Below are 13,537 nucleotides of genomic sequence, written 5' to 3' on the forward strand. Positions count from 1 at the left end.
TCCGCTGCATATTATCACTGCAGCCCGTCTCTCTGCCCGCTGAGCTCGCCAAAGAATTAAGAGATCTAGTGTTCCTGGTTGCAGTATTATTCAAAATGTGATTTTAATTTGACTGCTTCTCCAGACTTAGATATCACCAGTGTGGTTGTAAAAATTCGGTCGGCCTGCAGCTTACGAGGCAGGTTAGAGTTTCTCACAGAGATGTGGTGGGGATTTAATCTCCGGGTCTGTTTCTTTGGAGACAAATTCCACATGATCTCCTTCTTATAATATCTGTGATGATCAGAGCAACCAAGGAATAGTAAGATGTTGAAATGTTGAAAATGTTGGCTGCAGAGCAAACAGTGACTCGAGAAGGAAGTAATTTATCTTTCATAATAAAGTTTTATTGCTAAAAGATAGTTTGAAATATTAAAGTCATTAGCCACATGATTAACGACACCATAGAATCCTAACATAGACGTGTCCCTCAAGTCATTTAACTCTATTTTCTATTTGGGCTCTTTTTAGGAAAGGAGATCCAAAGAGGTTCCGTGTGTTAACAAGACCTCTGTCACAAAAATGTTATCTTATATATTTAATTATTATTTGATGATTGATGCACAGCCATTTCGGTTTTCTCCACATATATTTAACCTTTTGGTTCGAGGGAGATATACTGGTAATATAAAACATCACTATGCAAAGATGAGGGTTTGCCATGAGATCGTATTAACATTCATGGTCCCCAGAAGATGCATCCTGATGACTGGTCGATCCTCTATCTTTTAAGTGCCATCTTCAGATTCACATATCGGTTTTAAGCAAAAAGCCTAAAAGTTTACTGTATTTTTCCAACAGTGTGATTAATGCTAAATAGCCTACACATCGAAAAAGACATTTCCCATCAACCTTAGCTTTACTTTTTGATTAGTGCTGCAAATATCCGCATGCTACCATACCAAACTATGATTAGTAAACATGGTAAATGTAATGTGATGCAATATTAAGGAGTATTCCCTTACAGACCTATATAATGACCTTATTTCTAAAGTCTATGAAGGCCACTAACATCAGCCGTAAACCATGCAACTGCTCAGAAAGCATGTCAGGCATATCATACTAAAGATATGCTGCTATTTATGTGTCATGGGAGGTGATTAGACCACAGTGAGTAACCGTAAATAAGCCCCTGGCAAAAAATACACTTCCTCTTTCTAACAACCATGACGCACGGGCAGGAAGTCAGAATCCCATTAAACCAGCCACACAGAAAACCCATTCCACCTGGCCTTGTGTCGGGATAAACAGCAACATGACACAAGTTTGCAAGACACAAAACAACCACATAACACAGGAAATTCAATTACTCTTCAGCTGGAAGCATCAGATAGGTTTATGAAAATTAAAGTTTTATGTAAATCAGTTGTCTGCCTGGCCCTGTGGCAGATCACAAGGGGGCCGCACAATATTGTATTCAAATTAGCTGCCTCGGAAAACTCAGCCGCTCCGCCTAACAAGCCCAAAAACAACATTACATGGAATCTAGAGAGTGCCCTGCATATTTAATAGAGATTTCATATTATCTCCTCTCTCTTAACATCTCACCTATTGCTATAAAAGATCTCTAATAACCAGTCTCCATGATTGTTATTATTATTATTATTATTAGACGTTTTCTCAAAATTTCAGGACAAAAGACACATTCTGGAGGATACGTGAATAGTACTTTACGTGTTAATTTCTTTATTTAAAAAACATTTCTTAGAAGAGCAGAAAATGTGTTAATGTAAAACTGCATGTGTTGAGAACACTGCAGAGCTGAGAGAGCAGCTCCAGTCGTAGAGTGCCCTGACATCTTGTGGGCAATGAAAGCAACTTCAAGTATAGAAGGTAAATGCATTATACAGGTTTCACTTTCATTCAATCTAGTCTATAATCTGATAATTAAGAGGCATTTCAATTCATTTATTAAGCATTTAGGAACATGTATCTAACCACATATGGTATATTTAATTAGTTTCTTGTACTGTACATAAAACAAACAAAAACTAACAAAGTCCTTCATCGCAAGCACAGGAAAAAACTGTTACATCATTCTACAGACACTAAAGCATCAGAGAAACTTTACTCAGCTCTGATCTAAATTACAAACAACATAAAGAAATATCAGTCACATGTCATTCAGTCCTGGGGAATTGTAGCTTTGAGGCAGATGTTGGTCGGATGCTACCTTGAGATGGAGCTGGCGTGTGATTGGCTAGAGGAGGTAGTGGCAGCACTGAGCTGTGAGAAACCACTATTACACGACTCCAGACTGGTCATGGATCCCCTGGAAATAACAGAAAGGAAATAATAATTCTTAGATTGCAATTAATTGATAGTAAAATGTTAGCATTTGTACAGTATTTTAAGTATAAAAAATAGATATCTAGCAGATTTGTCTACATTTTCCGAAATATCACCACATTGATTTTAGATCAACTCAAACAAGAGCAGTGTAGAATATTTGCAAAGAAAACATGACCAGAGGAAGAGGCTCTGGGGTTTAATTAAACTGACCTGAAGTCGTGGGACGCCAGCACCTCGGTGTAGAACATAATCTTACACTTGTGGGAGGAGACCTGCAGGGAGGCCAGGACGTCATCCACACGAGGCAGGCTGGAGGCGGTGCACGCCGGCGAGCTGTGGAAACGCCACTGGAGGATGTAGAAACCCGGCCAGCGAGTTATGTGGGAGCCCTGTTTGAACAGATGGAAGCTGCAGGATTAATTTGCAATGATAGAGGTTTAACAACTTCGACAAAGAAAAGACAAGAGCGCAGAGTCCACCGTCCTCCCTCGCACCTGTACGCTCTCTCCCTCCCTGCAGGTGAGCGCTTTCTCCACCAGGCTGTAGTCCTGGCCCAGCACCCAGTTCCTGTCTATCAGCTGGGCGTTGACGGCCCCGAGGGACGCGATGCCGTGGGCTCCGAGCGTGTCTTTCTTCTGCGGCTGAGGGGCCCTCTTGGAGTGGTAGATGTTGAAAATCACATCGCCTTTGCACACGTCAAAGTCCCAGGTGATGACGGAGGACGCCTCTGTGATCTCGATCAGCATCTGCAGGGGGGGGGGTGTAAGGAGATTAGAAACAAGGAGCAGCGGACAGGGGGCCATTAATCATGTTTCTCTTTTGCTATAAGCCTGCAATGTGGATTTGTACCATGTGGTGGAGCCAGATTCCACAACATAAAAATGCAGCATACAGAGAAAGTGGAATTGTGAAGAAATACTTTTGTCGTAACATGATAGAGATCACACACGTCTCAAAGATGGCGTCTGTGATACATGTGGATCAGGAAGCTGAGACTGTACCTCATATGGAGCTCCCTTGAAGACGCTGCCGCTCTTATAGATGGAGTCGGTCAACAGGCGGTTCTCCTCACTCTCCATCTCCTCTGCGGTCCGGTACAGACATTTGGGGACCGTGCTTCCTTCAGGGATCTCACACTAGAGAATGACAACACAAAAGAGACACACAACTCCCATTAATCTATGTTTACATCTGTCTTTTAGGTTACACTTCTTTGTTTTAATATTAAAATACTATACGAGATTTCAACTAAAGACGCCTATTGTACCAAAGGCAGTAACTTAATATTCATGCTGGTTATTAATTAATTGTTGAGGACCAAGAGCTGTAACACACATTATTTCTCTGTATTTGTTTTGAATCGTAGATGTCAACAAGCTGAGGAATAGACCTCACCATGCAGTCTCCTCCCAAGAAGTCAGGGAGGATCTCTCTGTCGATGTAATCCACCAGGCCTCCTGGACCCTGGTAGTCATTTCCAGCATAAACAAGGAACTTCCTACGAGTGTTCTCGTCGATCAAGGGGCTGACCTAGAAACAAGACACGGGAAGAGCAGCAGGTTCACTTATTGTCAAATGTAAAATAATATAGTATAGTATAATACAATACAATAACATACCTGCATTGTTAAAGTTATTAGCTGGTTGATGGTGTTAGTAAGCATATGCATTTATATTATAGTATACATAGATTTTATCATGATAATAACTTTTACTGTATTTATACGTTTGTTTTCCATCTGCTGCTAAACTACGGCATCTTGCACGTCTCCATTCCAGCAGGAAGGTTTAACGAACTCTGAACTGAACCGCCTTCAATGTAACTTTAAATTCTACTTCATGTTTAAAAATCTGGCTCCACAGCATTTAATGACTGTATTTATTAATATGCAGTGCATTTGGATAAAATAAATGAAATACTGTTAAAACAAGTGAAGACTAAATGCAACTTATGAATAATGAAAACTACTACTACTTTAGTCCAGTTTAAAATTTTAGTTTTAAAAAACGCCAAAGCAGGAAACACCATCTCACCTGGGCACCAATCTTAATTTTTCAACCATACTCAAATCATCCTCACTCAGAAATATCATACTCACCATTACTATAATAACTATGACCAAAATTTCCCATCAGTGTGTGTTTAAAGCTTTATACAGTTTGATGTCAGATGAATGTTTCAGAGCAGGGTCACTTCTATCTGTCCATAGACCCAAAGGATAAAGGCTTTTTTTTCTGAGCTGATGACTGATCATAGCAGTAATGTCAGCAGCGGCAGGTCTCGGTTAACAAACTGACGGGTTTTGATCTTCTCCCGCAAACATGAACCTCTGCAGATCAATGCGTTCTCCTCTGTGCTATGATGTGGACTGTGTAAACGAGGGAAAGAGGCTCAGCAAGAGGGAAAGAAAAAACCTGCGAGCGAGTAGTTTATGTTCAAAGAGTGAGTCTCTGGGTTAACAAACTAAAATACCCCCCAGTTAACAACTTACACAGTCCATTCTTCAAGCACTTACACTATGCTTCAACTGTTTTTACTGTGTATACTTGTCTTTATTTCTCTGCTGAATGCTAGAACTATACTACAAACTATACTACTGCATATTGCAATCACAATATGCCCCATGGGGATCAGGAGAATCTCTGCATAGCACATAGAGATAATTATCCTCATTTGGTGAAGTTGTTTTCTCCGTTTCTCCTTCATACTAATGACGTATTCTCATGAAAAACAAGTGTGGACAGTTATTCTCACCAGCGTCCAGAGCACTGGAAAAACTCGAGGCGCCCTCAGTATGAGGAGGCGACCCAGAGTCTCAGGATAGTTGGCCTCCACCACCTCGATGATTCTGAGCAGAGCCTTGACGCCCGGCCGCCACAGGTGACGCATGTTGAGACCCTCCAGATCCACCAGGCAAGTCCAACAGCTGAGCAACATGTTAACATAGACATTGCATAACTATTAATACGATAAAAGCAGGTAAGTAACCAAACACAGACAAAGGGCAGATCAATATTTAGGCACCTGATAGGTCGGCCGAAGACTCTGGTGTTTTCTTGACAACGCCTCAGTCCCTCTTCATTGATGGAAAGGACCTGAGTCACAGTTGTAATGTAGCAGCATTAATACAACTTAAAACATCTGAAAATAAAATTACTGTGTTAATGTCTGTTTTGAATAGGGCTGTAATAATTCTCAGTTCAGACCAAGATTTCTGTCCCACAGTTTGGTTTACACCTCATTTTAATTTTGTCACATTACTAAAGAAGTGAAAACTGGTGGTGGTGATGGGTTGGGGAATTTCCTACATCTCAAATTCGGGGTTGTGGTTGTTTGTATCCAGGTTTCGGCGCCAGTTTCAGAAATGTTACAGCCCTAATGCTGAAGCATTAACTTGTGCATGTGTTCATATCACCTGTCTGAGAAGCACCTCCTCTCCCAGGGCTCGTACCAGACCCTTCGTGTCCATTTGACCCAGACGCAGGATGTACAGAGGACGGCCCTCTAAGACACACACCACACGCAGACATGGGTCATCATGTGCACACAGAAATGCAATGATTGCACAAAAGAGCAAAATAAATCTGACTCTCACTAATGTTTAGCACCTGCTGTTGCCGAGCTCGTGTTTAACAGGTTCAAACATTCACAGGACACTTCCTGGGTTCACATCCTGCCTCTAACCAGGTGAGCTGAGCTGTTAAAAGCAAGGGCTCATTTACAAACATGGGGGCTCTGGCAGACGGTGCTCCGACTTCACCGTCAATAATTAACAGCTCATTTCAACCCATGTAGACTTTTCCACAATTTCACTGTAGCATTAAGTAGAGAGAAATAGAGGAGATGTTACGGATACAACAGGCCAGTTCATTCAGTACCTCTGTCATGGTGGTGCCAGCCTCCAGTGTAATATTCCTGAAGGAGTTGTGGCCGCTCCCACGTGTCCAACAAGAAATCCACCTGATGCTGTTTCCTCCAGGTGAGAGACTGACACAGGAGCTCCCTGGCCTTGTCTAGGTTGAAATCTCTGGCTCTCAGGAAGCGCAGCACATGCTGATCCTTTGGAATCTACACACAAAAAAGGCACGGGTCAAAAAGTCTAAATGCAAAGTTGTTAGTGAAGAATGCACCTTTCAGCCAATGAATGCTTATTTTCTATTTGCAATCAGCAATATATCTGCAAAGAGCAATACTGTCTTTACTGTGTTAGCAGGAGCGAAGCAGAAATCTAGCGTCTAGAGTCTAGAAATATTAAGTATAAAAAATGTATGTGTGTTTGTTCGTGTGTATCTGACCTTGCCCTTGTGGGTTTCCTGGAGCCACTGGCGCAGTCGAATAAGACAGCTCTCCTGCAGAGGCGTTAAATCACCTAGGTAACGTCTGATGTAGTCAGCATCCAACTTGTCTATGGGCAAAAATACACAGTGTAAAGATAGCACATATTGAATGTTTCAGATGGAGACATCAGGAGCTCTTCACTGCTTTTTCAACCAGAGATTCCAGTGAACCACAAAAGAAAATGTTGCCGGGGGCACTTAGCAACAAGCACGTTTTCAAAAGCTACAGCTACGGCTTGAAAAGTCTCTGAAGCTTGGTCCTGTTTGCTGCTCTTCACACTTGTGTTCCTTGCAACATGCAATGTGTTGTTAAGCCGAGGAGAGAAGTGGTGTTTTTGCAAATCACTATTGTGTAACCAGAGGTGTGAGATTTCACACTCAGCCACAGGCTTTTCAATTCACAAGGACGTACATGAATTCAGTTTTTCTTTTTAAATATGAAGATTTATCCCATTAAACCAGCTTCTTTTTTTTTTTTTTACTGGTACTGTTTACAGACTCTCTGACTGAAAGGATGAGGTGAGAACTGACAGGCACTCAGAAAGGAAAGTTGTAGCTTCTTCGGGAGCTTTCACACCTTCTTTGTTTGTTCCGTATCTTCTGACTTTGCAGATTAGTCTGAACCATTTACAAGAAATTGTCACAGAATTAAACAATAGAAAAAGAAAAAGAATCACAAGCAGCTCACAGGTTTCTCTGCAAGTCTTCACCTCGGATGATATAATGTTTAAACAACTGACAGGTGTGAAAACACCTTTAGTAAAGATCTGTACTGTGAAGCAGCCATAGGCCACAAAGGCACAGTTCACACACAATGTTTACTCTGCTCCTTTGAGCTGTGTGTTGGCTGCTACTCTGTACTTTATTGGCACTAGTGAGAAACCACTGACCATCAGGAGAGCCAGACAGCAGCTCTGTGGGACCAGCTGGGTCTTTGCTGGGCAGCCCATCCTTGGCACTGTTCACTGGGATTGCTCTGGGAATAGAGGGGGGTGGCAGCAGGGGCCTGGCACCTGCAGTCCCAGTGACCACAGGGGGTGTCCAACGAGGTATGTGAGTTACTCCTTCTTCCTCCAGCTCTTTGAGAAAGTACTCAATTATTTCTTTACCCTGAAACATAAAGAGATGAAACTAGATTAATAATCTGGAAAATAGACAAACTCTTTACCATGTGTATACATTTTCTGTGTAAGGACACAAACCTTTTTAATGCTAGCAGCATACTGTTTCATCGCTATCTTCTCTGCTGAGTTCTCGAAGCCAAAAAAGGACTTGACATCCAGACTAGCCGTCTGTTCGAAGCAGGTCCAGTCCTCATTTTCTGGATGAACCTGTGGAAGACAAACAATAATCTGTTATGGATGCTGAATCGTTAACTTTAACAGCAAAAGTCATTTAAATTGTTCAGATGATGTAATGTTTATACAGCCCAACTGGTAATGATTGCTGAGATGTCTTTACCAAACACTTATGCTTAAAGAAACACAACTGGTATTTTATAGTTTAACCATTAACTTTATTATAAATAATTACAAAGCAAAAGAAAACCCAAATACAACAAAATAAATTCAACTTAAATTTAGAAAATAAACAGAATTGTTTTGTGTCAAATTAAACACAAAATCTTTTTGGTTTGCACATGCAGCGGTAAAAGCGCATACCGGCTGTGTCTTCTATTTTCTGCTTCCTATTGTTTTCATCATAAACTGCACTGGCCTTATGAAGGGCTCCGTGCCAACAACAGAGCACGAGGCACAGTAAAACCGTGTTGCACAAAAACAACAATACAAAGAAATAAAACTTCTCTCATCCTCACCACCTTCTTTTATTGTTTGAGAGACTCACCGTGTATTTGCAGCTCTCGTGGACGAGGACTCTGCTGGAAAAGGTCTCGTTGGTGACCTCGATGTGGAGCGTCCTGTCCCTGCGGTTCAGAGTGTTCTTTTGGACAAAGTACAGGTAGTCTACACCGGCAATCTACACGCAAAGAAGAAATATATTCATGGTTTGTACCAGGTTATTTAAACATTATGATTATTTCATGGTGTTGCACAGTGTAAAGTCAGAGGAGAGTTACTCTTTTAAGAAGTCGTGGAGCATCAATGTCGATGGTGCAGCGCCTCTCTGTGACCAGCGTGGATCCGTCCTCACTCTGGTTTTCACTGAAGACTTTACTGTCCACAAACACCGGGATCAAGGGGCACTTTGGGAATCTCCTTACATAGGCCTGAGGATGAGAAATACGTCACACATTAAATATATACTATACATAATAGTTTTATTGTGCTTTCCCTGGCTCGGTTCATTCTCCTCCACTCTGGGATTTGCTTTTGTTCTGCCCACTATGAGGCAGCTCTCTGGTCGGAGAGGAAATATGTTTGTAGTGATCCCATTACGACAAGGTCGTTTGTATTTGAAATGAGAGTAAATGTCTGAATAGAGCAGAGATTTACAGCACATCATCTCTGTATCGGGTTAGGGTGCATTTAACAGTTTATGTAAATGCATATCAGCGTTTGTGCATCTGTGACAGTTACTTCATGCTTTATTGCCCACAGCATATTGTATGACCGTCTGCTCAGGGAAGATTCACCACGGGTTCACCTGTCAATATTGACTGAGCGGCTGAGCGGGCGTTTCAGGATGTAAAAAAATAGTCATCAGTGTGTGCAAGTAGCAGAAAGGCACATATTGCTGATAAACTATTGACGAGCATCTGAGGGGAGGGAAGGAACTAGACCATTACAATAGGAACAGCTGCCTGTTTAATGTTTAAGCAACAAATTACTTCACCACAGGGTAGGAAACTACTGCAAATACTATCCAGGAACTCTGAGCCCTAGATATAGCAAACAATGACAACCCTCAACTGGTGCGTGTGGAGTAAATCATCCTGAGACTCAAAGCGTTTTAAAAGTGCGAAGAGCTCAACTGATCCTCGTGGACTAAAGGCACAAGAGAACAGAATTTACAGGAGATTTCCTCCCGAAATTCACACTAGAGACGTGATCTTTCAGCAAGACACGCGTCCGACCTGCACACATCCCAACAGACGTGTGTGAAATGTTTCCTTGCTAAACTAGAATTCAGAGCGACTCTGCCAAGGCCCACAGTCCCCTTGTGAAACCACATTTAAATTCACTAGATCCGGATTCTATATTTGGATCCCAACAAAATTGCACACGCTCATAAATATCAGTCCCCTAAACATGCCTGACTTTTTTGCCATCAAGATCCATAAATTATTCTCTGGGAATCTATAGCAATGTTAAAGAAAGTGAAAAGAATTCCTGGACCCCTCCCCCCGGTCCTCATCTTCTTCTCAGGCCCGGACCACATTCTTCCACCAAGTTTCGTGAAAATCAGTAAAATGTTTTTTTTTGCAATCTCGCTTACAAACAAACGAACCCACAAAGAAATGGACGGGGGTGGAGACACAACCTCCACGGCTAAGACAATAAGCAGCATTGTCTGGTGGTGTGGAAAAGACACAGCACAACGAGTAGGTTTCATTTATGGCAGATGGTTGGAAATCTGTTAGAGCATGAAAAGCATTATTTAATCAGGAAGAAGAGCAGAACAAGTCAGACTCAAACTGTCCGAGCCCGTTGAAGACTGTTTAATCTAAACATCACAATCAGTCAGACAGTTTCCACTGTTCACACCATTATATTTTACATTAGCAAAACAATAGGGGTTTGATGACTGTGGCTGTGAAGCACAAACACTGAGTAAATTCAATTCTACCTGTATCGGTCATGTGAAAAATGGGATGGTGTGTCTGCACAAACACAAATAGAAAGTGTTGTGATACTGTGACACCCAGGATCATCGTACAGACGTGTCAAGAAGCAGACAGCAGTGATGTCCATGGTTCAGAAAAACATCCTGGACAATGATTAGAGCCGTAAGTAATAACTGGATCAGCAGAGGAACTAATGAGCAGGCTCACAGATGAATGGGAGCGGAGGAGGTGAACTGGAGTCTCTCCTTTATGCCGCTGAGGTCTGAATCTTTTCATACGAGCTGTTATTCACTTTTCACAAAAGATTTATTTCGAGGTCCTTTTCAATATGTCGAGACGCAGTCAGCATTTTAATCATGATGATTCAGGGGAAAGAAGCTTGTTTGGATGTGGACTCGGACTATGTGGCGGAGGAGATAGTGTCCCGGCAGCAGCATTAGCCTATCTGGACAGTGTTGCATAAGTCTTCAGCTTAATGTGTAACTGCACAGAGCAGGAAGCAGGAGCAGGAGCAGGAGCAGATTGTACAAGTCAGTCCCAGCTGACATCAGCTGAGAGATTCCATTCAATCTAACCTAAGCCTGTGTGTCTTTGGACTGTGGGAGGAAGCTGTGTACCCGAAAAAAAACCCCCACGCAGACATGGGGTGAACATCCAAACTCCACACAGAAAGACCCCGGTTCAACTGAAACAATTAAACAAAATAAATCAACTCCTCCTGACCTCTCAATAAGCATCACATGATGTCAGAGAAACAACACACAAGGTTTAATGAGTTACAAAGATGTCAAAATATCCAACAGGGAGCCAGTTAAATAAGCATATAGAGGGATCAGCCTGGCTCGGAATTAGTGGAAACTTTCTAGGAAAGTTTTGTAAGTAGTTTCCTCAACATGTGCACTACCTGCAGATTCCTCCTCCAACCACCACAACAGGAGAGAGAAGTTTCTCTCTGTATGTTCTGTCCAGTCACTCATCACAGGAGCTGTGGCAGGTGAGAGTATCTCAAGTAGAAGACAGACGGCCCCTGGGCGGCCACACATTTTATATTCTGTTTTCTGAAAGTGTCTGGATTTCTGTCTGGAATCCAGTGAAAACTCAAATATTCAGGAAAATTCTAAAAGTGAACAGGAGTCAAAGCCACAGTGGTTTTATACTGAAGATGCACCTTATCTCCACTTGACTTAGGTAAGATCCCAAAAGGTAATAACACCCATGTCCACTGTCTGGTGTCTTATTAGGTAAGAGATAACAGATTTAATTCTCTGGATGGCAGCTGCAACATAAACAGTAATACTCACCGCCATGATTAGCTCAAACGGGTGTTTGTAGACCCGGACCGGGGACTGGTATTCCTGCACCATGGTGAAAGTTCAGTCAACCTGCAGCTGGAAGACTAGACACAAAAACACGACACGGCTTAATAAAATAAAAACAACAAGCAGCAGTTTACATGGGTTATTGTAAGTTTGCAGAACATCAGCTGAGAGGAGTGACACTCATGTGACGCTCATTTGGGCTGACTCTGCATTCAGCTGCTTTTCGGGAAGGCCCTTGTGAGGTTGTTATTCCGACTCCTGTGTGTTCATGTGCTTTGAAGTAGGAACGTGGAAAAAACTCGCTGTGTATTAAGAGCGTGTTATTCTACTACATCTGCTGCTGTTTGATGCATCCTGTAGATGAACATTACTTTCCATAAAGTATTTGACTGTGCACTATGTTGTGTTCTTATATGTCACTTGATTACCTAATATGTTGTTTACTTAGAAGTTGAGAACTTATATCTTTACACCAGGGATCAAAGAGAAACTGCATTTGAATCCTGTCTATGTTCTGCACATATGACAGATCTGACAATAATGTTGATTTTGACTTTAAAAAACACCCTCACACCACTTTCTGCATTAAGGCTGGATAATGTGACCAAAACCCACATCACAATAAACACAACATATAAGTTGAAAACAATAATTATGACGATAAATGTCACAATATTAATCATTTTAAGTTTAAAACTGATACTCCTGAGTGAACGTTGTCCGGTGAAACATTTTACAAATCAATTGTGTGTTGTACCTGCTCACCTTGGTGACACAATGAGTAAACAAAGTAATATATCAATATATAACCTTTGAAGTATTGATACAAATCATAATCGATACATTATCAATAACTATTGTTTTATTGCCCAGTTCTAATTTGAATGAAGGAATAAGGTGCCACAGGCAAATCAGGTCTATTAAACGTTTGCTCGTTAATTATAAAAACATCTGCATTGGCTAAAAACACTTCAAGTGACAAAAGTATCATGTTTGACAAACTCATATTAAAAGCTGCTATTCAGCGATAGTTTTAAAAATGCGTTAAGTAGTTTATAAGTAATTTGAACAGCTCGTGTTACAAAACTGTCCAGTTGGGAGACTCTTTTTTCCGATTGTTCCGCCAGCGCGTGAACGCACATCGTCTCCACAGTAAGCTTTTAACTAACAAAAAGTGCGCATCGTAGAAAAAGAAGAAGAAGAAGAAGAAGAAGAAGAAGAAGAAGAAGAAGAAGATGGAGAAAAGTCATGTTAACGTTTTAACAGTCAGTGTCACGAAGTAACGCGAATAACTGACATCAGATCAGTTTGTTCCAGAGTGAAACACACAGGCGACAGTAGCGAGCAAAGGCCCGAGCGGAGCGAACACACGGATTCTTACATGAGGGTTGAATCCCGGCGGGTTGGATCTATTGGTCCCCGCAGCTTCGTGTCTCCTCCATGTTGCGTGAGTGGACAAACTTTCTATTGTCTCATCGTCAACAACACAATAAAAAGTCCATCCTGAGTCGGTCCGTCCTCCACTGTCACGCACTGTTAGCTCCGCCCCCCTGCCGTCACGCAAACAGGAAGTCCGCGTTAACGCACTTTTAAAAAGAAAGTTAGAATGTTTTTTCTTTTTTAACTTGATATTTGAGGGATAGATTTAAATTTTGCATTTTTTTTTTTAAATGGATGTTTTGATTTTAATATTGATTTATAAAAGTATAAAGTGCAGCAGAGTCACACAGTCTGAGGTCAGGACTGAAGGGGGCGCTGTGGCTGACGTGACAGTGGATTATATTAAAAAGGTTTCACGTTGAAT

At 41.6% G+C, this 13,537-nt stretch overlaps 1 protein-coding gene and 1 long non-coding RNA gene across 2 annotated transcripts; one reads left to right on the plus strand and one right to left on the minus strand.

Annotated features, from left to right (window-relative positions):
• Positions 1-612: 612 nt before the first annotated feature.
• Positions 613-1,324, plus strand: LOC117766799. Its single transcript, XR_004614751.1, has 2 exons — positions 613-751; positions 841-1,324. It is a non-coding gene; the product is annotated as an uncharacterized LOC117766799 (long non-coding RNA).
• Positions 1,325-1,715: 391 nt separating this feature from the next.
• On the minus strand, positions 1,716-13,293 carry LOC117766730 (SEC14-like protein 1). Its single transcript, XM_034594052.1, has 16 exons — positions 13,115-13,293; positions 11,716-11,810; positions 8,747-8,896; positions 8,515-8,646; positions 7,872-8,000; positions 7,560-7,779; positions 6,628-6,737; positions 6,211-6,400; positions 5,748-5,836; positions 5,357-5,427; positions 5,087-5,258; positions 3,727-3,861; positions 3,333-3,467; positions 2,826-3,077; positions 2,542-2,720; positions 1,716-2,311 (listed from the first exon to the last, which is right to left on the minus strand). Exons 2-16 carry the CDS (start codon positions 11,776-11,778, stop codon positions 2,209-2,211), a joined length of 2,130 nt encoding a protein of 709 aa, XP_034449943.1. The 5' UTR covers positions 11,779-11,810; positions 13,115-13,293; the 3' UTR covers positions 1,716-2,208.
• Positions 13,294-13,537: the final 244 nt, after the last annotated feature.

Source organism: Hippoglossus hippoglossus, chromosome 8 (assembly GCF_009819705.1).
Source record: "Hippoglossus hippoglossus isolate fHipHip1 chromosome 8, fHipHip1.pri, whole genome shotgun sequence".
In the NCBI taxonomy this organism is placed as follows: domain Eukaryota; kingdom Metazoa; phylum Chordata; class Actinopteri; order Pleuronectiformes; family Pleuronectidae; genus Hippoglossus; species Hippoglossus hippoglossus.

Bases quoted from the DNA above. Each gene is read 5' to 3' on its own strand.
- LOC117766730 (XM_034594052.1), bottom strand. From the start codon at position 11,778: ATGGTGCAGGAATACCAGTCCCCGGTCCGGGTCTACAAACACCCGTTT. The intron at 6,738-7,559 runs GTCAGTGGTTTC...TTTTGCCCATAG, and splicing joins GCTGTCTGGCTCTCCTGATG to ACAAGTTGGATGCTGACTAC. The intron at 5,259-5,356 runs GTGCCTAAATAT...CATGTTGCTCAG, and splicing joins GTCTTCGGCCGACCTATCAG to CTGTTGGACTTGCCTGGTGG.